The sequence below is a fragment of the Meleagris gallopavo genome, chromosome 11, assembly GCF_905368555.1.
Source record: "Meleagris gallopavo chromosome 11, MGAL_WU_HG_1.1, whole genome shotgun sequence".
NCBI lineage: Eukaryota > Metazoa > Chordata > Aves > Galliformes > Phasianidae > Meleagris > Meleagris gallopavo.
This window is the reverse complement of record NC_139414.1, coordinates 4,562,276-4,589,513: the sequence shown is the minus strand read 5'-3', so window position 1 is coordinate 4,589,513 and position 27,238 is coordinate 4,562,276. Positions and strand designations below refer to the sequence as shown.

The 27,238-nt window shown below is 55.6% G+C and overlaps 2 protein-coding genes across 3 annotated transcripts; one reads left to right on the top strand and one right to left on the bottom strand.

The window, feature by feature from the left end:
- On the top strand, positions 1 to 13,968 carry TRPM2 (transient receptor potential cation channel subfamily M member 2). 2 transcript variants are annotated; one of them, XM_010716498.4, is made up of 33 exons: positions 1 to 252; positions 795 to 1,040; positions 1,253 to 1,338; positions 1,786 to 1,954; positions 2,434 to 2,614; positions 2,804 to 2,970; positions 3,260 to 3,440; positions 3,557 to 3,618; positions 4,005 to 4,205; positions 4,432 to 4,534; positions 4,730 to 4,851; positions 5,230 to 5,580; positions 6,038 to 6,175; positions 6,526 to 6,655; positions 6,850 to 6,995; positions 7,151 to 7,263; positions 7,382 to 7,595; positions 7,841 to 7,959; positions 8,263 to 8,395; positions 8,507 to 8,678; positions 9,163 to 9,346; positions 9,487 to 9,668; positions 9,761 to 9,893; positions 10,097 to 10,184; positions 10,436 to 10,523; positions 10,669 to 10,817; positions 11,175 to 11,251; positions 11,358 to 11,459; positions 11,687 to 11,773; positions 11,886 to 11,991; positions 12,210 to 12,311; positions 12,392 to 12,508; positions 12,929 to 13,968. In XM_010716498.4, the coding sequence occupies exons 2-33, from the start codon at positions 846 to 848 to the stop codon at positions 13,052 to 13,054; spliced, it is 4,524 nt and encodes a 1,507-aa protein (XP_010714800.2). In that variant the 5' UTR covers positions 1 to 252; positions 795 to 845; the 3' UTR covers positions 13,055 to 13,968. The 2 variants fall into 2 exon arrangements, with proteins under 2 accessions (XP_010714800.2, XP_019474534.2); XM_019618989.3 differs by lacking the exons at positions 1 to 252; positions 795 to 1,040; positions 1,786 to 1,954 and having other exon boundaries at positions 1,250 to 1,338.
- Positions 13,969 to 15,017: 1,049 nt separating this feature from the next.
- Positions 15,018 to 27,197, bottom strand: TSPEAR (thrombospondin type laminin G domain and EAR repeats). Its single transcript, XM_085232528.1, is given in 13 exon segments — positions 15,018 to 15,869; positions 16,137 to 16,238; positions 16,495 to 16,682; positions 17,172 to 17,401; positions 17,642 to 17,828; positions 18,631 to 18,740; positions 18,743 to 18,862; positions 19,290 to 19,421; positions 19,730 to 19,886; positions 20,294 to 20,384; positions 20,462 to 20,700; positions 20,787 to 21,007; positions 22,121 to 27,197. Coding segments are annotated over 13 exon segments (2,013 nt in total). The 5' UTR covers positions 22,203 to 27,197; the 3' UTR covers positions 15,018 to 15,715.
- Between the last annotated feature and the right edge of the window lie 41 nt (positions 27,198 to 27,238).

Here is a 27,238-nt window from a genome sequence, read left to right as displayed (position 1 = left end):
TCGCCTTTGTGCTGCAGCTTTCAGCAGAGCACAGGGACTGCTGCTGCAGCCTGATTTGCTGGGAGGCTGCCAGCCGCCCTGTCTTCTCCTCCTCTCTGCAGGCAGCTTGCAGGCAGCTCTGCCCTGTTCTCCACTCACCGCTGTGTCTCGAGCGACGAGATGACCTGCCACAGGGACGTGGCAGGCTGACATCCCCATGGCAGGCATGGAGTGGAGAAGCTGGTGATGCAGGTGGAAGATGCTGTGGGGAAGGTACGGCTTGCGTCTGTGGGGAGCAGGGAGGGGGGCTGGCATGGTCTGCAGGCAGCTTGCAGCGCCTGCATTGCATCCCTGTTCCTGCAAGGTGCTGTGACTATCCTGCTTGGGTGAGGGGTGACCCCAGGGTGAGGGGCTGCGTGCTTCCTGCAGTGTGCAGCCGAGCTGCGGGCAGGCAACCTGCACTCTGCCGTTGTCCCCAGGCCCTGAAGGACACTTTTCTGAGTGCTGCCCTGCGGGTTCCTGGCTGCTCCTCACCTGCAGCAGAGCTGAGTCTGAGGGAAGGGGACCTGAGTGCAGTGCAGCCATTATTCTGCTCCACTGCTCCTTCCTGACACCAGGAAGTCCTCCCAGCCCTTATCGTTCTGGCTGTGATGCAGGGTTCGGCTGGCAGCCAAAATCCTTGTTAAGCTCAGACCTGCTGACCCACTGCTTTGCCACCGCCTTAAAGGAGTGCTGTGCTCACTGTCTAACCGCAGCCCTTTCTGCCCCAGCACTGCCTTCAGCTCACGTGCGTCCTTTTCCTTTGCTGCATTCAGGATGGAGATGTGCAGCACCTCCCCCCTTAGGAACAGGAGAGAGGAGCAGCCATGGCGGTGCGTGGCCGGCACACCAACGTGCTCCCCTCCCAGCTGAACAAAGTGTGCCCTGAGACAGGGGACGACCCCGCCACGCACCCCAGGGAGATGAGCGACTTCGAGGTGGTCCCCAACCTCCAGCAGAGCAGCAGCAGCGTTGGCAAGAGCCAGCGGAAGGCGCATTTCTCCTCTGGCAGCAATGAGAAGGCAAGTTGGAGGTCTGGAGCTGGAATAGGTGGGAGCTGGCCATACATGGTGGGAGAATAGTTGTCCTGGGACACATCGGTGAGGAATCTCAGGCTGGGGGGAGCACTAATAAGGCCCCTAAGTATGCTCAAAGCACCAGCGTCTGGCTCCTGGTGCAAGTTCTGACCCTTTGCAGAAACAATGACCCCTCACTGCTCTTCCTCCTCCCTCAGGAAAATCTCATCTCATGGATTCCTGAAAACATCCGTAAGAAAGAGTGCACGTACTTCGTGGAAAGCTCCCAGACCTCAGACTCTGGGTAAGTCAGACTGTCTGGGGACAAAGCTACCTCACCTTTCTGTTAGGGGAACTGGTACCAAGGGAATTCACGGAGTCCTTTTTGCCTGTGTTCCTTCACCCTGCTCTGTGGCACTGCATGGTCGATAGCCAGCTTCCCAGGCAGTTATCCTTCTGATGCTTGCCATGCAGTCACTTCCATTCATACTTTATCCAGTGCAACCTTCCATTTTCTGTCATAAGCCGTCATAGATGGAAATACCAATGTTTGCTATGTTTTCTGCTAGAAAAAGCCCTTGTTTCTTCATAAGTTCTGAGCTGGAAGTCAGGTTGGGTGGGAGGTGCTGGTGCCTGTGGTGTTTTAATGATGATGCCAGCACCTCCCAGCTAGGCTGAGGCAGGTGAACCACCGGGGCTTTGCCCTTTGGGGTTGGCTCATTTTGCACAGAGCTGGTGGTGTACATTGCAGGAGGGTGGTGTGCGAGTGTGGCTACCTCAGGGAACAGCACCTGGAAGATGCTGCCAAACCTCCCCTCTTCCTGGGGAAGGAATGGGATGCCAGCAGGCACATCCAGGAAATGCCAACAGATGCCTTTGGTGACATCCATTTCACGGGCCTGGGACAGAAGACAGGAAAGGTGATTTGTTTCTCCCCTCTGTGGTACAATGGGAGTCAGTGTTCAGATCTTGCCCGGGAAGTGAAGTGCAAGTATTTCCCTCCTGATGAGAGGAGGTTAGGAAAGCATGGAAATGCTCCAAAGACAGCACTGATTCATGCACAGAAATGTGAATAGGACAACATCCCTCCTCTCTCTGAGTGCTGTACCCGGTCCCTTTCTGAAATAGTAAGACTGGTCTCCATGCTGTGAGGCCCATGCTCCAAGGCATGACTGTTCCCTGTTCAGATACTTAGGTAATCATGGGGATGCAAGCTTCTAGGGATGTGGTATGGAACAGGGTCATGCACTAAGAGCTAGGGCAGAAGCAAGAGACCTGTGCCAGGAAATGGTATGGGAGGCTCCCAGTTCTTTGCTGGGACAGGAGAAAGTCTGGTGGAGTTGCTCCGCTGCTCAGCCCAGTTCTTTCTACCCAAAATACATGTGCTCCCTTTTTACAGTATGTGCGTGTCTCCTCTGACACTCCTCCGCGGGTCATCTATCACCTCATGACACAGCACTGGGGTCTTGATGCACCCAACCTGCTCATCTCGGTCACTGGTGGAGCCAAAAACTTTGTCATGAAGCCAAGACTAAAGAACATCTTCCGGCAAGGGCTAGTCAAAGTGGCCCAGACCACTGGTAAGTCATGCTGCACTGCTCAGAAAGCCTCTCCAGTGCTGGCAGGGCTTGGTGGAAATGGCAGAGAAAATATCTTCTGGGGGATGGAGCATCTTCAAGGACTGGGTGCTCCTGCAGCCATACAGTGGGATGTTAAGAGATTGCTGTGAGCAGGGTCTCTCCATTCCCAAGCCTCTCTCTGACCTTTAGGGGCCTGGATCATCACGGGAGGGTCCCACGCTGGTGTAATGAAACAGGTGGGAGAGGCAGTACGAGACTTTGTCCTGAGCTGCAGCTACAAGGAAGGCGACATTATCACCATTGGCATTGCCACCTGGGGGACTGTGTACAACCGGGAGAGCCTCATCTGCCCTATGGTGAGCCAGGCCAGAAGGGGTGATGGTTCCAGGCTGATGCTTTCTGAAGCCCCTTATGCCCTACCCAGTACCTTGCATAGGTGTTGTGCTTCTCTTGGGAGCAGAGTAGGAAGGCGAGTGGAGCAGAGACAGGAGCGTGGGGCAAGGCTGATATGAAAACTGCAGGGATGGCTGTTCTGCCCCTGCATGCCGTCTTGCTCCCATTCCACATGCTGGTTGATTTGAGCATCTGCTGCTCCCCTTAGCCCCATCAGGCTTTGCCCAGGGTCTCTCCTTCTGTACCTTACAGGGGGGCTTTCCAGCTGAGTACGTACTGGATGAGGAGAACCAGGGCAGCCTCTCGTGCCTGGACAGCAACCACTCCCACTTCATCCTTGTGGACAATGGGACCCATGGGAGGTATGGAGTAGAAATCCCCTTGAGGACCCGGCTGGAGAAGTTCATTTCCAAACAGACCAAGGTGAAAGGAGGTAACAGCAACATATAGCCAGGCCAGAGGCAGGGGAGGGGACGAGGAATAATGGGCCATCTCAGCTGCTCAGGGGGCTCCCTGCAGGAAGGTGACCTGGGCTCTGCTTCCCTACAGGTGTTGCCATCAAAATCCCCATCGTTTGTGTGGTGCTGGAAGGAGGCCCTGGGACACTCGATGTAAGGAACTGCTCCTGGCTCCTCACAGCAGAGCCAAGAGGGGTAGTGGTGGGATGGGCTTGGATTGGGAAAGTCAGAGGACAGAGGGCAGCAGGTCTGCTCCTTGCCTAGGGATCACAGAATCATTAGGGTCAGAAAAGGCCGCTAAGATCAAGTCCAACCCTGATGCATCCCCACCGTGCCCACTAAACCATGCTACTCAGTGCCATATCTCCACAGTTCTTGAACACCTCCAGGGACAGTGACTCCACCATCCTGAGATTTCCTGATGTTGGTGGAAAATGGGAAATGCAGCTGGATAGGAGTATTGTGGTGTTGCAACAATCTCAACAGGGCTGCTGGCTGCTTGGTGATATACTAGGACCAGCTTCCTTGTTTTGTTGCAGACTATCTACAATGCCATCACCAATGGGACCCCCTGTGTGATTGTGGAAGGGTCTGGGCGTGTGGCTGATGTCATTGCACAGGTGGCTGGCCTGCCTGTGTCCAAGATAACCATCAACTTGATCCGCCAGAAGCTGAGTGTGCTTTTCCATGATACCTATGAGCAATTCACCGAGGCCCGGGTGGTGGAGTGGACCAAGAAGGTGAGCCCCTTGCAGGCAGACCTCTCCCTGAGCATGAGGTTTCTGGGGACAGCAAGGCTCCCACTGGGAGCATTTGTTCTGGTAGACCCCAAGAACAGTGTGGCACCAGCCCCAGCTGGGCTGGGAGACAGCATGGTGAGCTGCAGATGACCCAAGGAGAGCCAGGAGCTGCCCCACACAGGAGGAGATGCTGCTGCTGATTGCCTGCCCATGGCTTTCCTTGTAGATCCAAGACATAGTGCGGAGCCGGCAACTTCTGACCATTTTCAGAGAGGGCAAATATGGTCAGCAGGATGTGGATGTGGCCATCCTCCAGGCACTGTTCAAAGGTGTGGAGCTGGGGGCTGCCTGGGGGCATGAAGGAGATGGAGTGGCAGTCACAAGCTTGGCTTTGGAGTCACCAAGGGGCTCCCTAAATGCTGAGCTGACCGGGAGGAGATATTTCTCCCAAAGGACCAGGCCTCCAGGGGGGGCTTCCAGAGGGTAAACAATCCTCTGCTCTAACGTATGTACTTGGCATGCAGCATCCCGAAACCAGGACCACTTTGGTCGTGAGAACTGGGACCACCAGCTGAAGTTAGCCGTGGCCTGGAACAGGGTGGACATTGCTCGGAGTGAGATCTTCACAGACGACTATGAGTGGAAGGTAAGGCAGTACCTGTGCTGCTTGTCTGCTGCATGGCTGTGTGGGAGATACCAGGCTGGGGGCTGAGGCAAAGCTAAGGGACTTTCTCCCATTCCTGACCACAAACAACCAAAGTAGAACTGGGCTCAATTTCCTTCACTGCTTGTAACAATCCTACATAATTTTTCACAAAGGTGGTTGATATTTCATTCAAAACTGGTGTCTTCAAAAGACGATGTACCAACCCAGAGACTCTTGATACCTAGACACCTCTTGGTTGCCCTGCCCTATGGTCTGTGCCAATGCCATCGTGCCATCAAGTGGCTAAAACCATCCCCCATCTGAGCAGAATGCGAGGTGGGGCCATGGAACCCCTCACCTCTGCCTCTGGTCTGCCAGCCCACAGATCTCCACTCCGTGATGGCAGCTGCCCTAATCTCCAACAAGCCGGAGTTTGTGAAGCTATTTGTGGAACAGGGAGTGCGTCTCAAGGAGTTTGTCACTTGGGACACCCTGATTTACCTCTATGACAACATGGCCCCATCCTGCCTGTTCCACAGCAAGCTGCAGAAGATCCTCCTGGAGGAGAAGGAGCACACAGCCAGCTCCAAAATGCCACGAATCCAACTCCATCATGTCTCCCAGGTGCTGCGGGAGCTTCTGGGCCGCTCCACACAACCTCTCTACCCCAAGCCCAAGCACACGGAGCGGCCCCGGCTCTCCATCCCTGTCCCACATATCAAGTTGAATGTACGCATCTTCAGGTTACGTGGTGGCAGGGTTGTGTTCGGGAGGGGGGCACTGGCTGAAGAAACAGCTCTGGAGGTTCCAGTTAGCTCAGTGTCCTTTTGCCCACTCAAAAATCTTACTTAAAGTCCCTTAAAGCTCTTCTCAAGTCATCTGCCTCACTTTTAAGATGCAGCTCGCACTCTCCTACCTGTGCAGCACTGGGTGGTTGTGTGTCTGGTGAGCAGGATCCAGTAGGGTGCATGGGGCAGGCTTCGCACAGCCCCTATAATTATAGTCTTAGAAGGGGAGAGGCTTTTTCAGGATGAGCCCAGCCTTGGCCATTCCTCTCTGCAGCAAAGGCCCTTCCATGCTGGTGGAAGAAGGCACCCAGGGCTCAGGGAGGATTTGTGTTGAGGGGCTGTCTCCTCTAGGCAGTCTCTTGGCAGGCAAACTGGTCTGACTGTTGCATACCTCTCAGGTTCAGGGGTCAAGCCTCCGGTCCCTCTACAAACGCACCTCTGGCCGAGTCACCTTCACCATTGACCCAGTCCGTGACCTGCTCATCTGGGCCGTGGTCCAGAGCCGCAAAGAACTGGCAGAAATCATCTGGGCCCAGGTATTGCAGCCCAAACCCATTAGTCCCAGCTGTAAGGCTCAGCTGAAACCAAACCTCCAAAGCCCAAGAGGCTAGACTGCATGTGGAATCACAAACATCCCATCACCCATGGCTCCCTATTACAAGAGCAGGGCTGTCCCTGTACTCCCAATGGCACTGGGTTACCTTCTGCCCTGCACCCAGAGGGGAGGACAGCATGGCCCTTGCCAAAGCAAGTGGTCCTTCCTGAGCAGCCAGCTTGGGACATGCTCCTTCCCTCCCATGGAAACATCGATGGATGTGTCAGAACTGCCAGGGATTTGTGGGATGAGGCTCAGCATCCACACTCTCTCTGACCTCTTTTGCCCCAGAGCCAGGACTGCATGGTGGCTGCTCTGGCCTGCAGCAAGATCCTGAAGGAGCTGGCCAAGGAGGAGGAAGACACGGACACCACTGACGAAATGCTGGCCCTGGCTGAGCAATATGAGCACAAGGCAATTGGTGAGTAGGAGAGACACCAGCAACCCAGAACACTCTCATGTCCTGTCATGCTGGATGTGTCTAAAGGGTGGTGGGTACGATGGATGGTATAGAGCCATGGTGATGCTCACCTCATGCTGCAAAGCTCTTCTTGGTGCTCCTTTTGCTGAGCAATGGGCTGGCACAGAGCTCAGCCGTATCTCTCTGCTCTCCAGGTGTGTTCACAGAGTGCTATCGCAAAGACGAAGAGAGAGCCCAGAAGCTCCTTGTCCGTGTCTCTGAGGCCTGGGGGAAGACAACTTGTCTGCAGCTAGCACTGGAGGCCAAGAACATGAATTTTGTGTCCCATGGGGGTGTGCAGGTGGGTTCCCAAGGGTGGTGAAATCACTGGGGAAATCACTCATCCCTGATACCCCTGTGGAAGAAGCTCAGGCTCCATTCCCGATGAGCTGGACTTGCGAATCAGCCAGGATGCAGAGGAGGCTCCTCTAGCAGTGCTCCCCTCCCTCCTCACAGGCCTTCCTAACCAAAGTCTGGTGGGGGAAGATGTGTGTGGACAACGGGCTTTGGCGGGTGATCGTGTGCATGCTCTTCTTCCCATTCCTCTACACCAGCTTCATCACATTCAGGTACTTCTTGCAGCTGGGGCACATGCCATATGGAGGCATGTTCTGCTTCAGCTCCCTCCTCCAGCTGACTCATAAACCTCAGACAGCTGAGCCATGCCTCCATCCTCACTGCCCTCAGGGAGAAGAAGATGCAGCCCATGGGCTGCCTGACACGTTTCCGAGCCTTCTTCACAGCACCTGTCGTCATCTTCCACATGAACATCCTCTCTTACTTCACCTTCCTCTTGCTCTTCGCCTACGTCCTGATGGTCGACTTCCAGCCGTCACCGTCCTGGTGGGAGTACCTCATCTACTTCTGGCTCTTCTCCCTGGTGTGCGAAGAGATCCGCCAGGTATGGGGCAGACAGAGCAGGGCTTGGGAGGAGCTGGGAGGGGCCAGGCTGCCAGGGACCCCTCTGGTGCTCCTGGAAGGTCTTGTGCTCCTTCCATGCCCTGGCAGAAAACCCTGTAGGCAGAGGTCCCCTTCAGGTAAGCAGAAGAGTCCAGTGATGGCCAGCAGGTCTCTTCCCCTCTATAAGGCACATGAGTACCCTATAGTGCTTTAACTGGTATTCCATCCCGCTTCTTTTTCCAATAGCTCTTGCATGATCCAGATGGGCTCGGAGTCCTGAAGATGGCTTCCCTGTATTTCAAGGACTTCTGGAACAAGTTGGATGTCGGTGCCATCGTGGTGTTCATCATAGGGCTGACCTGCAGGTGAGTCTCAGTGCTCAGGGCTGAGCTGCAGGCTGCAGTGGGCCCTACACTACTTCCATAACTGTACATCTTTTTAACTCCAATTCCTTCTTCAAAGGACTGAAGATTGTCATAGCCATGTGATTAATCCTGACCGATTTACTGCTGTTTCCTGCCGCTTTTAGGGGATGTGTTTTTCATGCTGCAGCTCTCACTCAGCACTCTGGGGAAGGTCACAGATGTGCAGAAATGCATCACTGTAAAATCAGAAAAAGAACCACGCTGTTGGCACTGAGATATTCCTTTCCTCTGTTCTGTGCCCAGGCTGATTCCATCAACGCTATACCCTGGGCGCATCATACTGTCACTGGCATTTATCATTTTCTGCCTGCGCCTGATGCACATTTTCACCGTCAGCAAGACACTGGGGCCCAAGATCATCATTGTAAAGCGCATGGTGAGGGCTGCCCTGCCCTGCCCTGCCCGCAGGGGATGTGCCACCCATCTCATCCTACCCCGGAGGGCACTGTGCTCCAGGACACAATTTGTCTTCACTGTATCTTTGCAGATGAAGGATGTCTTCTTCTTCCTCTTCCTGCTGGCAGTGTGGGTGGTGTCCTTCGGGGTTGCCAAGCAGGCCATCCTGATTCACAACGAGGAACGCGTGGAATGGCTTTTCCGTGGTGTGGTCTACCACTCCTACTTGACCATCTTTGGGCAGATCCCCTCCTACATTGATGGTAAGGGATGCTGGCCTGTGACTGTGTGGCATAAGCCCGGTGACTCTGTTACAGAGCCACGGGGTGCCACGCTCGTGCAGCCACACAGTTCCTGCACAGGACTTCTCTCCATGCCATAGGGTAAGGCCAGGAGGGAGCAAAGACGAAGTGTAGGGCATGTTCAGAGTGTTGCTACCACTCCAAAGCCAGGGACTGAATCTGCCTAACCACTCAGGACAACCAGTCAAGATGTACAAAGGCACAGGAGCAGGGTACCAGCTGCCAGGAGCTGATCCAGCTCCATGTCACAGCTGTAAATTGCCAGGAGTAAGCAGAGTGCTGAGGACAGAGAGGATGATATGGAGTGGGCTTGGAAACCCTCAGCACACACCGGCTGCTCCAACCCCTGCCATGTTCTTAGTCACCTTGATATCCAAGAGCACAGCATGCTGCTTGAGACACCGAAGGGCTGGCTGCAGTGGAGCAGTGCCATGCTCTCTTGCAGGGGTGAACTTCAACATTGATCAGTGCAGCCCCAATGGGACTGACCCCTACAAGCCCAAGTGCCCAGAGACCAACGAAGACAACAAGGAGCCCATCTTCCCTGAGTGGCTGACGGTCATCTTGCTGTGCCTGTACCTGCTCTTCACCAACATCCTCCTCCTGAACCTCCTCATCGCCATGTTCAAGTGAGTCTGACCTGGAGCCCCGGTCCTGACTGTGAATCACGCTGGCTTTACTCGCAGGCTTGGCCCTGGGCAGGGCAGCAGGCAGACGAGGGGTGCCTCCTTACTCCCCTGCACAGCTGACGCCTGGGCTCTGTCCCCAGCTACACATTTCAGCAGGTCCAGCAGCACACGGACCAGATCTGGAAGTTCCAGCGGCACGACCTCATTGAGGAGTACCACGGCCGCCCACCTGCACCTCCACCCTTCATCCTCCTCAGCCACCTGCAGCTCCTGGTGCGGCGGGGGCTGCTCCGCAGGCCAGCCACGCGCCACAGGCAGCTCAGTGAGGAGCAGCCCGTCCCCTTCCTCGGCTCTCTCCCAGGGAGATGAGGTGTCTGGGGAACTGACAGCCCTGCCGTCCCCTTTCTCCTGCAGAAGAGAAGCTGGAGAAGAACGAAGAAGCCGCCCTCCTCTCCTGGGAGATGTACCTGAAGGAGAACTACCTGCAGCACCAACAGTGTCAGGAGAAGCAGAACACAGAGCAGAAGATCCGAGACATTGCACAGAGGTACCGACGCTCCTCAGACAGGGACGGCCTTCCTGTTCTGGGCAGGAAGGATTTGGGATTGGAGCTGTTGCTGCCCTCCTTGTTATGCGTACAGGGATGCTCGTGGGAATCTGTCTTTTGGAGGTGTAGGCACCCACACAGCATGGGCTGCTGAGCACCTGCAGTGGCTCCTAAGGAGGTTTTTCTCTGCACCATCCTTCCAGAGTCGATGTGCTGGCAGATTTGCTGGACATGGATCGGGTGAAGAGGACGAGTCTGGTGGAGAAGAGATTGGGTGCCCTGGAAGATCAGGTAAGGCAAAAACTGAGCAACTGCTTTGGGAGCGTGGGTTTTTCCAAGTTCATGGGTCAACTGAACCACAAGAGCAAATCTTTCTGAATCAGCTCTCTTTAAAACATTAGAGTTTCCTTGAGAAAACAATAGCCTCAAAGAGAAAAAAGCACGTGGGAAATGGAACGTTGTGGGATGAGCCTCTGTACTGTTCATCCAGCTCTTCTCGAGGGCCTGAGAGGGCCCCCCAGACCCTCACCTGTCCCACGCAGGTCCATCAGAGTGCCAAAGCCCTGAGGTGGATCATGCAGGCACTGCAGAGCAGTGGCTTCAGCTCAGAAGAGGATATGCCGCCCTTGGGTAAGCACAGCCCCAGCAGCACAGCCCAAAGGGATGCCAGGAGCAGAGACACAGCATTAGAGCTAGGCAGTCCCACGGGCCTTGTCATCAGACCCACTGAGGCTCAGCACCTGCCCTGTGAGGCCTTGGTGTCTCTGCCTTGCAGTCTCCAGCAGGACCTCAGAGAAGGAGTTGGACCTGGAGGAGAAGCCTGGAGAGAAGCAGCCCACACACCATGTGCTGGCCCGAAACCTCCTCTACCCAGGGTCCCACACCATGCGCTTCCCCGTGCCAGATGAGAAGGTGCCCTGGGAGGTAGGAGCTCAGGCGGTGGGCCTGGAGGAGGATGGGGGCTGGAGGAGGATGGGAAGTGGGAAAGGGAACAGAGCCATTATTGCGGCGAGAGGGAAAAGTATCATACTTGGGAACTGCTGTTCTCTCCAGCCCTGGGATGAGTGGCTTCTTGAAGACACTGCCAGTGCTCAGTGCTCTGGAGCTGGGTCTCCAATGCACAGAGGGTCCAGGCATGGCCAGAGACGTTTCCCTGGGAAAACACTGTGGCTGTGCTCAGTGAAACAAGACTGGGTTTCATGTGAGGATGTCTGGAGGTGTTCTGAATGGACAGGCACATCTGGGCTGCCAGTGAGGCTGACACAACCATATGCCCTGCAGGTGGATTTCCAGCTCTACGATCCTCCTGCCTATTCAGCTGACCACAGGGACACAGCTGTGCAAGACCCCTTCAGCCCGTGAGTATCTCCTGGGGGGGTCCCTCCCCATCCAGCTTTCTACCTCTGCCCCATCCTCACACATGGCACAGACTGCCCTCACTGCCGGGCTGCCTCCTGTGCCCAGCTCCTTGGAGTCTCTCCTGAAAATCAACTACAACGCCATGGACGGGCTGATCGACAGGCAGAGCTTCCACGGCCTCTACGCTGTGCAGGACGGACTGCCACTGTGAGTGCTCCCACCATGGGGAGGTGGGCGAGGGGGTGTGGGGCAGTGTCTGGGTCATTGATGAAGGTTCTGAAGAGCACCAGTCCCAACCTGTGCCCATGGCAGGGGGTTGGAACTGGATGATCTTTAAGGTCCCTTCCCACCCAACCTATTCTGTGATTCTATGAATTAGGGAGGGTGGTCCAGGGCTTTGGACAGCCTCCAGCCTGCTCACTCTCTCCCACCAGGAATCCCATGGGCAGGACGGGGCTGCGTGGTCGTGGGAGGCTGCACTGCTTTGGGCCCAACCATGCTCTGCATCCAGTTGTGACCCGGTGAGCATGTAGGGATGCCGGGGACAGAATGGAGAAGGGGGCATGAAGCCATTTCAGATCGAGGAGAAGGAGCTGAGCATGGTTTGCAGCATAATATGGGCCTCTCTCACAGCTGGAGAAGGAACCTGGATGGGTCCATTATCAGGAAGAGCCTGAAGAAGATGCTGGAGGTCCTCGTGGCCCAGTATCCCCTGTCAGACGTCTGGGCACTACCTGGGGTAAGAGCCACAGCAGAGCAGCTCCAGCCACATTCTCAAACCCATTGGCAGAGAGCTCCAGGAGCAGCAGCGGGTGATTGAGCACCGCTGAGGGCTTTTGGCAGCAGGAGGAGGGAGAGAGGCCCCGCTGCTGCCAGCTCCCCTCCACCTGAGTCTGGGGCAGCCATGGAATGAGCCATGCTGGTGGCAGCTGAGCTGTGAGAGCTGTTTGGGTGCAGGGCTCACTGGAGCCGGGTGAGACGCTGCCGCTAAAGCTCAAGTGGATCCTGCGTCGGGAGTTCTGGCCTCAGTTCCAAAACCTGCTGAAACAAGGCACCGAGGTATGGGCACACAGAGCTCTTGGTGCTCTCAGAGTGGTGCTTATGGCTCTGCTAATGCAGCAGTACTTCCCTGTGCACAGATACACAAGGGGTACCTCGACGACCCCCGCAACACAGATAACGCCTGGGTTGAGACTGTTGCCATCAGCGTGCACTTTGACAATCAGAATGATGTGGAGATGAAGCGGCTGAATTCGGTAAGAGCCTCTTGCCTCTGCAGCTCCCTGCACTGGCTCTTGGCAGACGTGGGGCAGGTAAGCTCCCCGAGCAAGGCTCCTCTGAGCAGACTGCCAGGCAGTCATCATCCCTGGAGGTGTTCCAGAACCTTGCAGATGAGGGACGTGGTCAGTGGGCATGGTGGGGTGGGCTGGGGTTGGACATGGGGATCTTAGCAGCCTTTTCTAACCGTAGTGATTCTATGAATTCCTTTGGCTCCAGCCCCAGATCTCACTGTCATCAGGAGTAAGCTTCTCCAGCTGTGTGCAGGGGAGGGGGAACACACCCTGCCCATGGGATGGCACCACAGCAGGAGCCCCAGAACCTCAGGGTGGGAGGCTAGCAGTGCTGCTGAGTGCAGCTGGCCTTGCCACAGCACACACGTAATGATCCCCTTCCAGTTCCTCCAGGGCTGCGACCCAGAGCTGTGCATCCGCTGGCAGGTGCTGGACAGGAGGATCCCACTGCACGCCAATCACAAGCAACTCCTGCAGAAAGTCTCCACGCTGTTTGGTGCCTACTACTGAGTTCTCAGGCACAGCCAAAGCTGCTGCAGCCCTGGGCCAAGATCTGGCCACGTGAGGCCATGGGCTGCCATTGGAGGCCAGGCAGCTACCACAGCCACCAGCTCACCCTTAGTCACCCACTATCCGCGTGGGCACTGTGTGTGGGCATGCAGGGCATCCATCAGGCGGTTCTGCTCCCCAGTCTCTGAGCCCCAGGAACCTCAGCACAGCTCCTGGAAGGTTGCTCAGGGTCTCTTGCAAGAAGCTGCCCTGCAAGTTGCTGTGACATCAGTCCTCATATCTTCAGCTGCCTCAGACCCAGTGATGTATTGAGCTGTGATCCAACACTTCTGAAGGTGAGAGCAGCTCTTGGCTCACACACCTATGGCTTTATACCTCCGCACAAGTCCACCCTCTCAAGTTTTTTGTGATCCTATATGTGTATGCTGAGCACTGCATCGTAGCTGATATCCTTTCCTCTGCTAAATGACATCTGCCTGCCCCACCCCCTTGTGCACATGGACAGAAAATGGCATCTTGCTAGAACACACGGGGGTCTGTCCTCTGCAAACACTGGGGCAAGTGGGGACATGAGCAAGGGCACACGTGCATCCATCTCACACATCTCTGCTCACCTTTTCTGCTGCCTGCCATAGACACAGTGAGGCACAGTGGAGATGCTTCCCAGGGCCTCTCAGTAGCTCAGAACAGCCCCATGGAGGTGGATTATGCCTAGGACTGCTTAGGGAGGAATTTCAGCTCCCCACACTCACCCCTCGGAGACACAGACACAGATACAGCCAGGGCTGTTCTCTCCCACTGGTGACCACTGCAGCACAACTGTGGCTTCACCAGTGAGGCACTGGGCTGGGAGAAGGGGGCCAGCTGGTAACGTAGTCAACGCTGCTCAATAAACAGTGTATTGAACAACTCAAGGCTGGCAGCATGTCACTGCTGTTTAAGCACAGCACCCCAATCTTATAGCACAAATCCAACCCACATGCAGATTCACCCACGTTAGGAGCTTTGGGCTTCCTGGTTCCTCCCCGCTCCCATCGCCCCTTACAGAGATACTCAGCAGCTCCTCACCAAGCTCCAGCTCTGAGTCATGCTGCTGTGCCACTCTTTGACCTTAAAAAGCCACCTCCAAATCACTGCTTGGCAAACTCCTTGGAAACGTGACTTGTACCAGCTCATGGACCAGATGGGAAAAGCAAAAGAACTCCAGGTTTTGTTATTTAAACCAGTGATGACTAAGCCAGCCGGGTGTGTGGGGAATCTGACTCACAGCATTTTTAACACTTGGGGTTGATGAGATGGGAATTCATTGCTGCTGCTCCCCAGCAGCTAATCATCACATCCCATTTTGAAGCTGGCTCTGGGATGGAGCAGAAGCTCCCAGGCTGTGCTCAACACTCCATCCTACAGCACCCTGTGTGTGTCCTGGAGGACCCTGACCTGAGCTCCATGCAAGGCATCACTGGCCCCACAGGAGGAGGATATGGTCCTGGGTGCCAATTTCTCAGTTGAGCCCTGCATATAGGAAAAGCCCTTGGGGTTTGCACTGCACTGAGAGCTGAGCTTTTAGAGGCTGATGCGGTCTGGGACCCAGGGAACCCCTCTCAGGTACCTCCTCCTCCCCTAGCTCATCCTGATCTGCAGAAGTTCCCTCCTCCAGGCTTGACCCCTTCTGCCCCTGCCATCCTGCAGCTCCAGGCTCTGCAGTCAGAGCCCCCCAGCCCCTTTGCAGGAGGTCACACTGCTCCTGGAGGGTCCAGGTTTCAGAGTTATGAGCTGGAATGCTCAGGATGCTCTGGGTTTCAGGGCATCAGCATAGGGGGAGGAGGTCCTATCCTCATGCATTCCTTGAAGCCCATGCTGGTCCAGCAGAGCCCAGGGGTGACCAAGGAGCCCTGGGGGGGGGGGGGGCATGGACCAAAGGAAGAGCCCCCGGTGCAAGCAAAGCAGCTCCAGTAGCCACAGCTTGTGGGGGGTGTAGCAGTTTATTTGAGCTCTGGTTAAGCAAAAGATGCCCCCAGATAAAGGCAAGGAAAAGCATCCCCAACCATGTGCAAAGGAGTGCACAACCAGCATCAGACTGGACAGTAGATGCTAGTGATGTGCCAACACACATCTCCAAATCCTCTGAACAAGTGCCAATGTCAGGGTGGCCTGCCCTGCCACCTGCACCATGCTGGCAGTGACACAACACCTGCCTGCCAGCTGCAGCACATATCCATGGCTTTGCACGATGCACACACATTGCTCAGCCTGCAGACACAGCCTGCAGCCAGACACAGAGTGTGGGGCAGCATCAGGCCCATGGGCCCTGGCACACCGTGGCCCCAAGCACTGGGCAACCAGAGTCAGCCTGAAGCCAGCATTTCCCCAACTTCTCATACATCATTTCCTCCCAACACCATGCACCCGATCCAGCGGCACGTTCTCTGCTCAGGCTTCTTCTCCCCTAGCTTTGCACGAGCTCCAGCCACCATAGCAGAGCTCTGGGACCCTTGGCTGGAGATGGCTGACCTGGGAGCTCCCGTCCTTCTGTCCTGTGGCACACACAGCCCCACGGATACTGCAGCTGTGCCCAGGCTCTCAGTGTGCCTCGGTCCGTCCTCACCTCAGTGGCCAGCCCACTCGCATCCTGGCAAGGAAGCTGAGTGTGCCTCAGGCACCTCAGGTGGTTTTCAGCTTGAGCACCTTGGAAAGGGGCTCCTTGGCACTGGAGTAGAGGAGATAGGAGCCCTCTGTGGTGTTAAATGCCTCCCAATCTCTGCAGCCAACAGTGGGAAGGCGGTGAGCTGCCACGAAGCCTTCATAGCCTTGCCACCTGTGTGGGAAGGATAGTCAGCTGGGGGCCTTGCACCTTCTTTCATCATCCCACGGTGGTTTGGGGGTGGGAGATGCCCTTTGTGCCTGGAAGCCTGGCAGAAGTGGGGAGCAGAAGCAGCAGGATCCCCCTGTGCCCATTCTGTGCCCTCTCCGGACCATCCCCTTGCTGTACCCATGTCCCACTACTCCCCCCAGGCACATCCCAACTCCTGGGCTGTGCCAGGTTTGGCAGAGAGCTCGCCCTGCCCCAGCCATGCAGCAGTACCTGTAGATAATGCTGTTAATGGAGAAGGTGAAGCCATCAAAGGAGTTTGCTACCACCAGAAAGTAGTCATCTCCCACTGAGAAGAACTCCCAGTCCAGGGCACTAGGGGATGAAGCAGGCAGAGGTGGGTGAGATGTGCTCAGCCCACACTGAGCTCTTGCACCTGGCCATCCCATCCCCATCTCTTGCTTTTCCAGCTCCACTGGGATCTGCTGCCCAGGACCTGTCTCCCATTGCCCTCCTCCACGTCCCTTTGCACAGGAGGTGAGCATGAACCCTCCAGGAGACCCCTGTGTATTATGGGGTGTTCAGGGGAAGGCCATGGACTGAGCAACACCCCAGCTCCTTGCACAGGTACCTGTAGGTGAGGAGGTCCTGGAATTTGACAAACATCTGGGCAGTGATGTTCAGCTCATAGATGGAGGAATTGATGGCATAGAAGTTAGAGGGCGCTGGGATCCTGCTGTCGTAGCTATGGCTGTTAGCTACAGCCAGGAAGACTCTGTCCCCAATGTGGAAGACCTCCCAGTCAGCAGCCCCAAAAGTCTGTGGAGAAAGAAGCCACCTGAGAAGCTGTCATGGAATGGGCTAGCATATGTGATGCAAGTGCTGGGAAGCAGTGGGACCTGCTGGAGGGGCAGTGGGGAGGTGACCTGCTCTTAAACCCCCCCCCCCCCAAGGAAAAAAGACTCAGAGAATTCAGAGAATCATTAAGGTTGGAAAAGACCTGTAAGATCACCTGTAAGATCTCAGTGCCAACCCACTCCACCACGCACACTGCCCGTGTCCCTTAGTGCCACATCTCCATGACTCTGGAACACCTCTATGGGCGATGACCCCACCACTTTCCAGGGCAGCTGTGCCAGTGCCTCACTGCTCTTTCTGAGAAGTTTTCCCTCATATCTAAACTCCCTTGGTCAGTCCATTGCTGCCTTTCCAGAAGTCTAAGAGGATCAGCCTCTGAAATGATTCCCTGGCTTGTCCCAGCCCAGAGGAAGAATGGAGAAGCAGCATTTGGCGGGTGGATGACCTTACCAGGATAGACTGGAAGAGCTGGAAAGAGCCACTGAGCCAGATGTAGATGTGAGAATAGATGTTTGTGGATGTGCCATTAAACGTGTTGGCCACGGCCAGGAAGGAATAAGGCCCAATAGCAAAAAATTCCCAGTCATAGGCTCCAGAGGTTGGGATTGTCTGGTTGGTTTCAAAGAGCCCCGTGGCCGGGTTCCACCTGTATATCACGCTGTCTATGTTGTGGTTATTCCCTGAAGGAGACAGAGATGTGCAATGAAGAACATCTGGTTTGCAAGAGAAACGAGACCCTGCAAGGAGTCTGACTACACAGTATTTCAGCTCTGGAGGGAGTGAGGGTGGTCCTTAGCCCTGCTTGATGTGCCTGTCCCCCAGAGGGCCCTTCTCTGGTGCGGTGGATCTGATGTCCAGCAACAGACTGGTTTAGGGCCCAGATTGGGCTTGGACTGGCTCTGAGAACAAGGGTTGGGTACCTTCTCTGTGGTTGACTACTGCAAGGAAAGCCTCTCCCTCAATGACAAACGCCTCCCAGTCCCTTGCGCTGTGCGTGGTGATCCTCTGATAGGTGACGAACTTCTCCTTCCTGTGGCTCCACTTGTATATTACAGAGAACTCCTGCCCCCTGTCATTCTGCTCAAAATTAGCCACTGCTAGGAAGATCTGAAAAAGAACAAGGCAGGACACTTCAGTTTTCTCCATTTCAGATGTGGCCCTGAGCAGCCCGCAGGCAGCACAAAGCACCCCAGGGACACAGTGGGGTCTGCAGAGACCCATGGAGATGGGGCAAGGATGAGGTTTTGCTCTCATTGGCCTCCACAGTTGCCCAAGGTTGGGCTGAGGACCAGCACTTTCATGGCAGGTGTGGCAGCAGCAGCCCACCCAAGTGTTCCAGGCAGGGTGACCACGGTGTCTTGGAGCTCAGTGGGGACAAGGATGTGTGGCTGAGTGTGTCACCATGCTGGTGACACTGGCTGGAGGGGGCAGGGGAGGTGGGCATGTGAGGGCCTGAGCCACAAAGTTTCCCATGGGGTAAAGTAGATCAAATTATGAAAATAAGAATCACAGCTATAATAACCAGAGTCATGATAATGGTGCCCTGAAAGAAAACATTTTCCAGGCCAAAAAAACTCCACTGCTTTTGACATGTTGGGCTGCTTCTTCCATGTAAAGCCCAAAAACACACTCAGAATAAGAAGGGATTTGGTTTTCTTCTTTGGAAACAAATGCAGACCCAATCCCTGACCCTGAGCATGGCCCCAGGATCCCTCCAGGTGGCTATGCTCCCTATGGGGGCTGCCAGCTCCCCCCCATTTCCTTTCCTCATGCCCTCACCCAGCGCCACTGCAGGTTTCCCAGCCCTTGGAAGCAGACAGTGCCCTGGAGGAAGCTGGGTGAGGAGAAGCTAATGTTGGGCACCTGATATTTGGTCCAGCCCTGAAATAACCTTTCCAAGCAGCCTCACCTTTTTGCCTATGGTGAAATACTTCCAGGACTGAGCTTGGTAGGTGGGGATGTTCTGGTAGAGTACAAACTTCCCATCGGTCCACTTATAGATGGCTGATCCGGGGGGCTGTGCCGGTTGGCAGTGGCTGCAAACAGTCCAACCCTCGGGATGGTGAAGACCTCAACACCCATTGTCTCAGAGTTGGTCACCAGGTCCTGGTATTCTTCCACGTAGTCCAGCCGCTGCTTGACTGGAAGACCACAAAAAGGGGTCAGGTTCAAACTCAAAAGCCCTGCAGTTGGATTTAAGCGATCCCTGTGGGTCCCTTCTAATTCAGGATAATCTATGAATGACTGGAACCCTTTTTGCAGGGCCTGGTTGCCCCGTGACTTTGTGCAGCAAGGCCACCACAGCTGGAAGGACATGGACTCACTGTTATTGCACACACTGTCGTCTCCGGTTGTGATGAGCACAGAATCACAGAAAGGCTTGGGTTGAAAGGGACCTCAAAGACCACACAGTTCCAATCCTGCTGCAGCACCCCCAGCATGTGTGGCACAGCTCTCGGTGAGCCTGGCTGTCCTGCCCCAAGGTGCTGGCAGGGTGAATCCCAGGCCCTGGAGGAACTCCCCCTGCCCCACAGAGCTGGGTGCTCACAGCATGAGGCTGATCATTACCTTCCAGCACGGAGATCCAGGCACTGCCATCACAGAGGTACAGCCCTCTCCGGGAGGCGTTGAACCAGAACTGTGCCTTCTCCTGCTTGGTGCAGGGTGGACGGGACCCCAGGGTCACCTTCATGTTGGTTCCTGGGCACAGATGGAACAAGGTGGGCACCCTTAAGATGGAGGAAGAACTGGGCATGCCACTCTGATTCTGATGGGCATCGGGGAGCAGGGGGACGGCATCCCGGCACAAAGCCAGAAACCTCGCTGCTCACACCCCCAGGAATCAGCAGTGTGAGCCCATCACTGCCAGGTTACCCAGGGACATCAAACCCCATCTCACCCGCTGGACCCAGTCCCATTCTCTCTGCAGCTGTGCCCACCACCTGCCCCGGTTCCCCCACCCTTCCTTGTCTTCCTAAGCTCAGAGCAGCCCACAGCTTCCTACTGACCATGCGGGTACTTCAGCACCTCGTTGCTCACTGCCTTCACCGGGACATCCTGGAGAACTGCAGGGATGGAGAGCGCTGTGGCTTGATGGTTCAGGGCTGTGCAGATGCGAGGGGTGGCATCGGCTCCTGGCAGCAGGACGAGCTGCCGCAGCAAGCCCTGCAGAACAGGATGGGCAGCATATCCAGTGGGACTGAGGGATGGGAGCTGCGGGAATACATCATCTGAGCTTCCCACCAGAGGCCCATTCGCTTCCTTCTCCACTGGGCTGCATTTTTCAGTTGTGTGTTAGGTACCAAAACCTCTGCCCTCGGGCAATGTAACAGCTGGCAAGGTAGTAGCATTGGCAAGGGCTGTGTGAGCCGCAGGTGACTTTCCCTGCCACCATGTTTCCCAATCACCGGTTAGGACTGGACATAACCCTTCTATCAGTAAGAACGTGCCATCAGCTGGCTCTGTGCTTCCGAGTGCCACCAGCCTAACAGAGGCGTCCCCACAGCCACGTGTGGGGTCCCTGCCCGGGGACCTCCATCCCACAGCCATCCCGATGCCCACCAGGACCCTACCGTGAAGAAGCCTTTCCTCCTCCTCCTGTTGCCCAGGTAGAAGCTGGCTCTCTTCACTGACAGAGAAGCGGGAAACGGCGTCTCGACCACCCTGCGATGGGCAGAGGGCAGCGTCACAGCAGGGTCAGAGGAGAGCCCCGTCTGCTGCATTCCCACAGCCCGACCTACACGTCCTTGGGGAGGCCGCAGTCCACCGACAGCGAGAAGGACTGTCCGGAGACGGCCAGCACCAGCGTGTGCCAGCGGCTGTCGGCCAGCGAGACATTGCGGAAGGTGACGCGGTTCTGCCAGCCGCCGGCGCGCTCCGGGCTCCAGAAGAGGAAGTGCAGCTTGCTGGGCGAGTAGCGCAGCCCCACCAGCACGCCGGGGCTCTCCTCTGCCATCAGCGTGAAGATGTACTCGTTCCTCTGCGGGAGGACACGGCACTGAGGCCGACACGCTCCACGCCCGGCCTCGTGCCCGACGCGGGGCCAGGCCCGCCGGCAGCGCTCACCTTGGTAGGGACGGCGAGCACCCGCAGGGTGACGATGATGGAGAACTCCTCGGGGAAACGGTCGCAGTGCAGGAAGAGGCGCGAGGCGGGGAAGGCCAGGGCGCGGGGCCTCGAGGCGCGGAGCTGGAGGCCGCTCAGCCCCTGCGCCTGCAGCACCCGCACGCCGCGGGCCGGCCCGCTGCTGGGGAGCAGCTCTGCCAGCACGTCCAGCGGGCGCAGCTCTGCGGGAACACGGGCGGGCAGGGTGACAGCGGCCCCAAATGCAGGCTGCCAGCCGGGCACGGGCTCTCCCGGCCCAGCCCTCGCTGCACACACGCACACATGCTTCCCTGGCAGAGCCTAAAAACCTTCATTAAGTAATTATCCCTTTTCCCAGAGGAGAAAACAACATGCGCAGCCCCGGGGCATCATCCAGATGGAAAAACTAGCACCAGGAGACAGAGCTCTGCTTGCACACATCTGGGAAGCAGCAGTCCCTGATGCGAGCCATGGCCCTATGCTCGTCACAATTCCCACTGATGGGCTTTGGGCTCCTACAGCCTGGTCTGCGTGGGCTCGGGGCAGCCAGGCAGGAGGGGCTGTGAGCGAGGCTGGCCAGCACATGTAGATGCTTTCCTGCTCAGCCTACAGTAGAGAAACTGCATTAGCAGATTGGACTCAATGAACTCCAGAGGTCCCTTCCAAACCCTATGATTCTCTGAACTAGAACCAGCTCTGGGGGAAGCACATCCTGCCTTGGGCACCTTGTTTTCAGAAAGGATCAAAATGAAATGCACGTTTCCCACTTCATCCAGCAAAAAGCACAGGCTGAGTTCAGTCCTGGGTTTGCAGAAAGGTTTCACAGCCCCAGGATGAGCCTACAAGTGGGAAGAAGGGCTGGAGCTGGGCTGGAGGCTGTGCCCACATTCAGCAGCCAAGGATGCGACCTCACCAAGGTGGTTTCCTGTTGGAATCAAAGCTGTGAGTCCCACTTTCCCTCCCACATCAGTTGTTGCTACCGATCACAGCTCCCAGTGGTTTGAAAAGCAGCTGGAAGCAGTTTCACCCTAAGACAAGCCATGAGCACACCGAACCTGGGCCCAAGCACTTAAGGAGATGGGACAGAATGTTCCAAGAGATTTTGCCACCGGGAGGATGTAGGATGCATCTTTCACCCAGAGACTCACACCACCTATGCAGCCCAGCTCCGAGCAGAGGCTGATGATTTGCCCTCGTGGGGCTCCCCGTAGAGCGTGCTTCCCAGGGTCTGCCCTGGCAGCACAGGAGTCCTGCAAGATATCCCAGCATCACCAACCTCTGCAGCTCCTGCCCGCACCGCCAGCCCCAGCTCCTACCTGTGCAGTGCTGCCAGCTCCTGCCACCCCTGCCACACGCCCACTGGAGGAGGACAGCCCAGAGCAGCAGCGGGGCCAACATGGGGCTGCCTTGGGGGTGCTCAGCCCTCTGGGTGCTCTTGCATCGTCCGTCGGAGCAGGGCTGAGGGCCGGCTCTCCCTGCCCCTGCGTGGGCACTGCCCGGCTGCAGGCTGTGCTGGGCTGGCCGCGGCACACAGACATTTAAATGGGAAGACGGCGGTGGGAGAGGAGGAGCCCCGTTCCTTCAGAGAGCTTTTATCTTGTGCCCAGCCCTCTGGAAGGCGGCTTTTGGGAGGGATTCTTTTTTTTTTTTTTTTTTTCTTTCACTTCCTTTCAGTTTCAGTGATTCATTTTTCTGAGGTCACATGGAGGAAGGCAGGACATCGGCCCCTGCCCACAGAGGCCAAGGTGAGCACCATGCTTCCCCCAAACGCACCAGGCTTTCGGCAGCAATCCCAGCCTGTACTGGGCAGATCCTCCAGTTTGCTACACCCTGCTCCAAGAGCCAGACCCTACGAGGGACATTTCCCTCCTTTGCAGGTGATGTCTGGTCACTCTGCCCACGCCCGGGGCACAGCTCCCAGCCTAGGGCTGGGCATCGCAGCTGGACCTGCTATGGGGAGGGCAGAGATGTGCCGAGTACCAGTTTAGAAATCCTCGAAGTCACAGCGCTCAAACAGGAGACAGCAGTGGAAAAACTCTCTGCGCACTGCGAGCGCTGCTTGGTTCCTCTTGCCACAAAGCAAGTCACTTCCATCCTCCGAACAATTGAAATTAGCTCCCCCCGCCCCAAAGTTTTCCTGCAAGGCAAACTGCAGAATGAAAAGCTGACGGCCAGCACAAAACGACAAATCATCAAGAAGCAAAGCAGGACTTTTCTGGAGACAAACCACCAAAGGTGCACATGCCAACACAGCCCTCGGCCCGATCCTTACAGTGACCACTGTGCCCCACAGCCCTGCAGTCACCCCACGTGGCAGTGCTGCACACGTGTGTCACGTTAGCATGGCCTGGGGAGCTGGCAGCATGTGGGGACATGCGTCAGCGGCCAGATCTGTACGTGCTGCCTGAACACCAACAGGGAAGGCTTCCCACCTGGGGACTTCTGGGGGGACTGGGGACTTCACTGGCTAAAACACCACTGGCAGCCAAGGAGGACATCAGCAGACTCAAAGTCACAGTTGCTTCTGCATCCTGCAAAAGCAGAGAGATGCAGGAATGTCAAGAGATGGGAGAACAAACCTCACGTGCTGGCCATACAGCTTGAGGTGGAAGCTGGTGAGGAGAGGGACAGCAACAGCCCCAACGGGTTTTCACTGTTCTTCAGCTTGGGAACTTGTAGGTGATGTGCCCTGGGGAACTAACCTGCGTTGCTGAACAAGGGCTTGGGAGCACCTACGCCCATGGCTGCGCTCAGCCCAAGACTTGCTCCTTGTCCCTGCAGCACTAGGAATAGGGCTGCAGAGCTGTTTCTAAGCACACATGCACATTCCTGTGCTCACAAGCAACTGAGAGAGGACAGAATGAGACAAACAGAGGAGATGTCTGCCCAGTTCCTACGGGTTGTAAATAAAACCATGTGGCAGCTCTGAACAAAACGATCCTTGGACTTCTCCCAAAAAAGCTGGGCCATCCCTGGATGAAGAAAGGTTGAGAAGCATGTCTGTGGACAGCACATTTCAAGCAGAGCTCACACGCAGAGAACAGAGCGAGAAGGACGCATGCATCACTGCAGGGGTCCTGCCCACAGCCTAACTGCTCCCTGGGTGCTCGGGAAGGACCCAGGTCCTTCCCAGGGATCATAGAGAAGCCCAGTGAGGATGGAATGCATGGGTTTGCTCCTGGCTGATGCTCCCAGCAAACATGAGAGACAAATCACCACATGGGAGCAGGCAGAAAACCCAGTGCTGGCATCCCCCTTCCTCAGCTCTGCTCTTTCTTCCGAGTCAAGATCCTTTCCCACGTTCCGTGGAGCGGCTGCGGCTCCCCAAGGCCAGCCCGCAGAAATCCCCACGCCAGTAAACCTGTCAGCAGCACCCAGCAACTGCAGCTGCCGTTAACTCCATCCCCACTTAAAAAACTTCATTCCCAGAAATTTTGGAGGGGTTCTGCCAGGAAAGTTTTGGCGAAGGGCCACGTGGATTGCAAAAGGCACCATTTTTAGGAATGCCACTGCAAAATCACAAAGCGCTCCGACTGCATGCATTGCTGCTGGCTCCCAGAAGCAATTCTGGTCCCACCTTCCCAACCTGCTGCAGCACCAGCACTCCACGGGCTTCCAGACAGAGCTAACAGCCTCCTGCCCTACATGGGAAGCTCTCGGTGTTGGCCTTGCAGCAGGCAGCCAATGGGTGACAAATGGATGGAGAAACCAAAGCAGGGAAGTCCCAGGACTTGTGCCCACATGCCCAGGATGTTCTGTGGTTCTGGGATGTTCCCTGATCCTAAATCACACCAGCCCTACCAGTAGCCGGAGATTCTCTAACCCAGGCACCAAACCTGGTCAGAGCCACTCTGCTCTGCTGCTGCAAGAAGATATCCTGCCCTGTGCCATAAAGCAACTCACGGTGCAACTGCACTGCTTTCCCCATAGACAGCTCATGTTATTGTTAGTGATGATTCAGGCTTTGTCAGCTCAAGCTGCCCATGTTTACAGACCAGTGCCGAGGCACTGCCCGACATCCAAACACACTTCTTGGAAGAAGGCTGAGGGCAGCACGGTGCAGGGGCAGCACACTCTGCCCACCCGCACAGCTCCTTCTTTTGCAGCATCCGGGGAGGGAAGGGAACAAAGAAGGAGAACAATTGCTATTGTTTCTGCAGACGTTCTCAGGGCTGGTTCCGCTGCTGCCCAGAGACGCCGGCCACACAGAGGCCCTGCTGTGCTTGGAGCTGCACTGATGGCAGCTTCCATCCCCATCCCAACCTGCTCATGGAGCTTAGCATGGAGCACCATGAACTCAAGGGCTGGGCAAGCTGGCCACCAGGCAGCATTGGTCCTGAGCTGACCCAATAGAGAAACCCTACTGGGCCATCCCCCCAGCAGCCAAGCATCCCCAAGCTATGCAGATTCTGCAGGGCCTCCTGGGGCTTGGCTGTACCCCTAGGTCCAGGAGCCTCCTGCAAGAAACGCCCAGTCCTGGAGAGCCAGAGAGCAGGGCAAGCCTTGCCCCCACATGAGATTTCACCCACCTGAAGTTGTTGTCACGCCAGCCCAAATTTGGGTTGCAATTTGCCAAATTGTTTTGGCATGGGAAAAAAAAAAAAAAACCTGCTTTGGGGCAAGACAGCTAACCTGGCCGTGGGCGGAGAGATTGCCAGCACCCGGCCCAGCATCCAAAAGCGTGGGTGCCCCACACCCCCCGGCATGCTGCATCTTGCAGCCTGCTGCTTTGAACCCACCTCCCACAGCCCCCAGCCTCTCAGCCCACAGGTGCCCGCTTCTGTGCAGCAAGGGGAGGCCGGAGCTCACGCACGGCAGCTACCCTGTAATAACCCACCGTCCGTATCATTACCATTAATTATATATTAACATACCCCATAATCTGTGTTGCTGCTGCAGTTCCATCCCAGGGTGTGAGCTGCTTTCAAAAGCCAGTCACAGTATGGGACTGAGTCAGCACAAATTGTGTCACCTGATTCAGGTAGTGGCGATGGACGCTGAGCGCCTTCATCCTGTTGGTCTGTCAGCCACGGCCTGTACTCAGAGCAACACGATGCAGTGCCCTACAAAGTGGATGGTGCATGGTCAGGAGCCCCAGGAAGAAATACTGCAGGAATTGCTCCTGCAAGCCTGCCCTCATATTAAACTGCTTATGCAAGTAAGAAGTGCTCAGTATTTAGAAGTCTTGTCACATAGTTTACATCTTATAAACAGTTAAATAACAAATACATGCTGAATCTAACACTCCGTTGTGCTCCCCTGATCTCCAGCCGAGGCCACGCTGCAGGTAGCTGTGCCTCTCTGTTCTCACGGAGGCAGAAGACACACAGCATCCTTCCCGAGACACAACACAAGTCAGGGGAAAGCAAGAACCTTCCAGAGATGCAGAGCTCCATCCTGAAGGCAGCACACCGCCTTCCTTCCATTCACATCCAGCCAAAAAAAAAAAAAAAAGCAGGAGAGCACCCTCTTGATTGCTCTGCCCTGGAGCTGCAGCCCTTTCATGTGGTTCCAACGCCTCTCCCGCAGCAGTTTGCACTTTCAAAGAACAGCGTGCATGCACACACACACACAACACAATTACTGAATGGCCTGCATCCCACTGTGTGTGTTCTGACACTGCTCCTTTTGCCAAGAAGAAAAAAAGCACACGCATGTATATGTACCCATACACAAAGGCTCTCAAAAAGACACTGCTTGCATTTTTACAGCTCTGTTGAAGCCTTTATATACAGATAGATAGATAAAAGCCTAAGGCAAATATAACCCACAGAAAGAGTTTTTGTGTCTTTTTTTTAAATCTTTAATACTTTGCTTGCACGCGTAACACCTGTAGCATTCTGACACTCCCCAAGGAATGTATTTTATAGTAACTGTTGCAGGCAGAAAAAAGGCAACGGCTCAGAAAATTATTGCTACTGGCTAGCATTACACACCTTGCTAGCGTGAGTACTCTTTCAAGGAGAGGATTAAGCTTTCAGGGGAGGCTATTGCAGCATCCAAGTGGCAGCTTTACAAGCAGGAAGGCCAGGGTGTTCCCCAGCCACAAAGAACAACTGTCTGTGCATGGAAACTCTCAGTGCAGGCTGTGCTGAGCTCTGCTTGAGAGCTCTGTTTTGGGGGCACTGTCCAATTCCTCCTGAGAATCTCCAACTAATTGTCCTTCTCCAATCTGACATCTGGTATTGGCACACTCAGGATGATACACAGCAGCTCATGATTCACCTGTTGCCATAACAAGACGTTCCTAAGCCCAGAGACTTAGATCATCACAAAACCTTTGTTAGAGGCAAACTGAGTCACATCTGCTGGCTGCCAGATTTTTAGTTTTCTTTGAAATATCAAGTGATTGCCATCACTAGAGACAAGATACTTGCCTGGAAAGACCCAGCATCTGCATCAAGTCTTTCACATCTCTAAAGCATCCCCAGAGT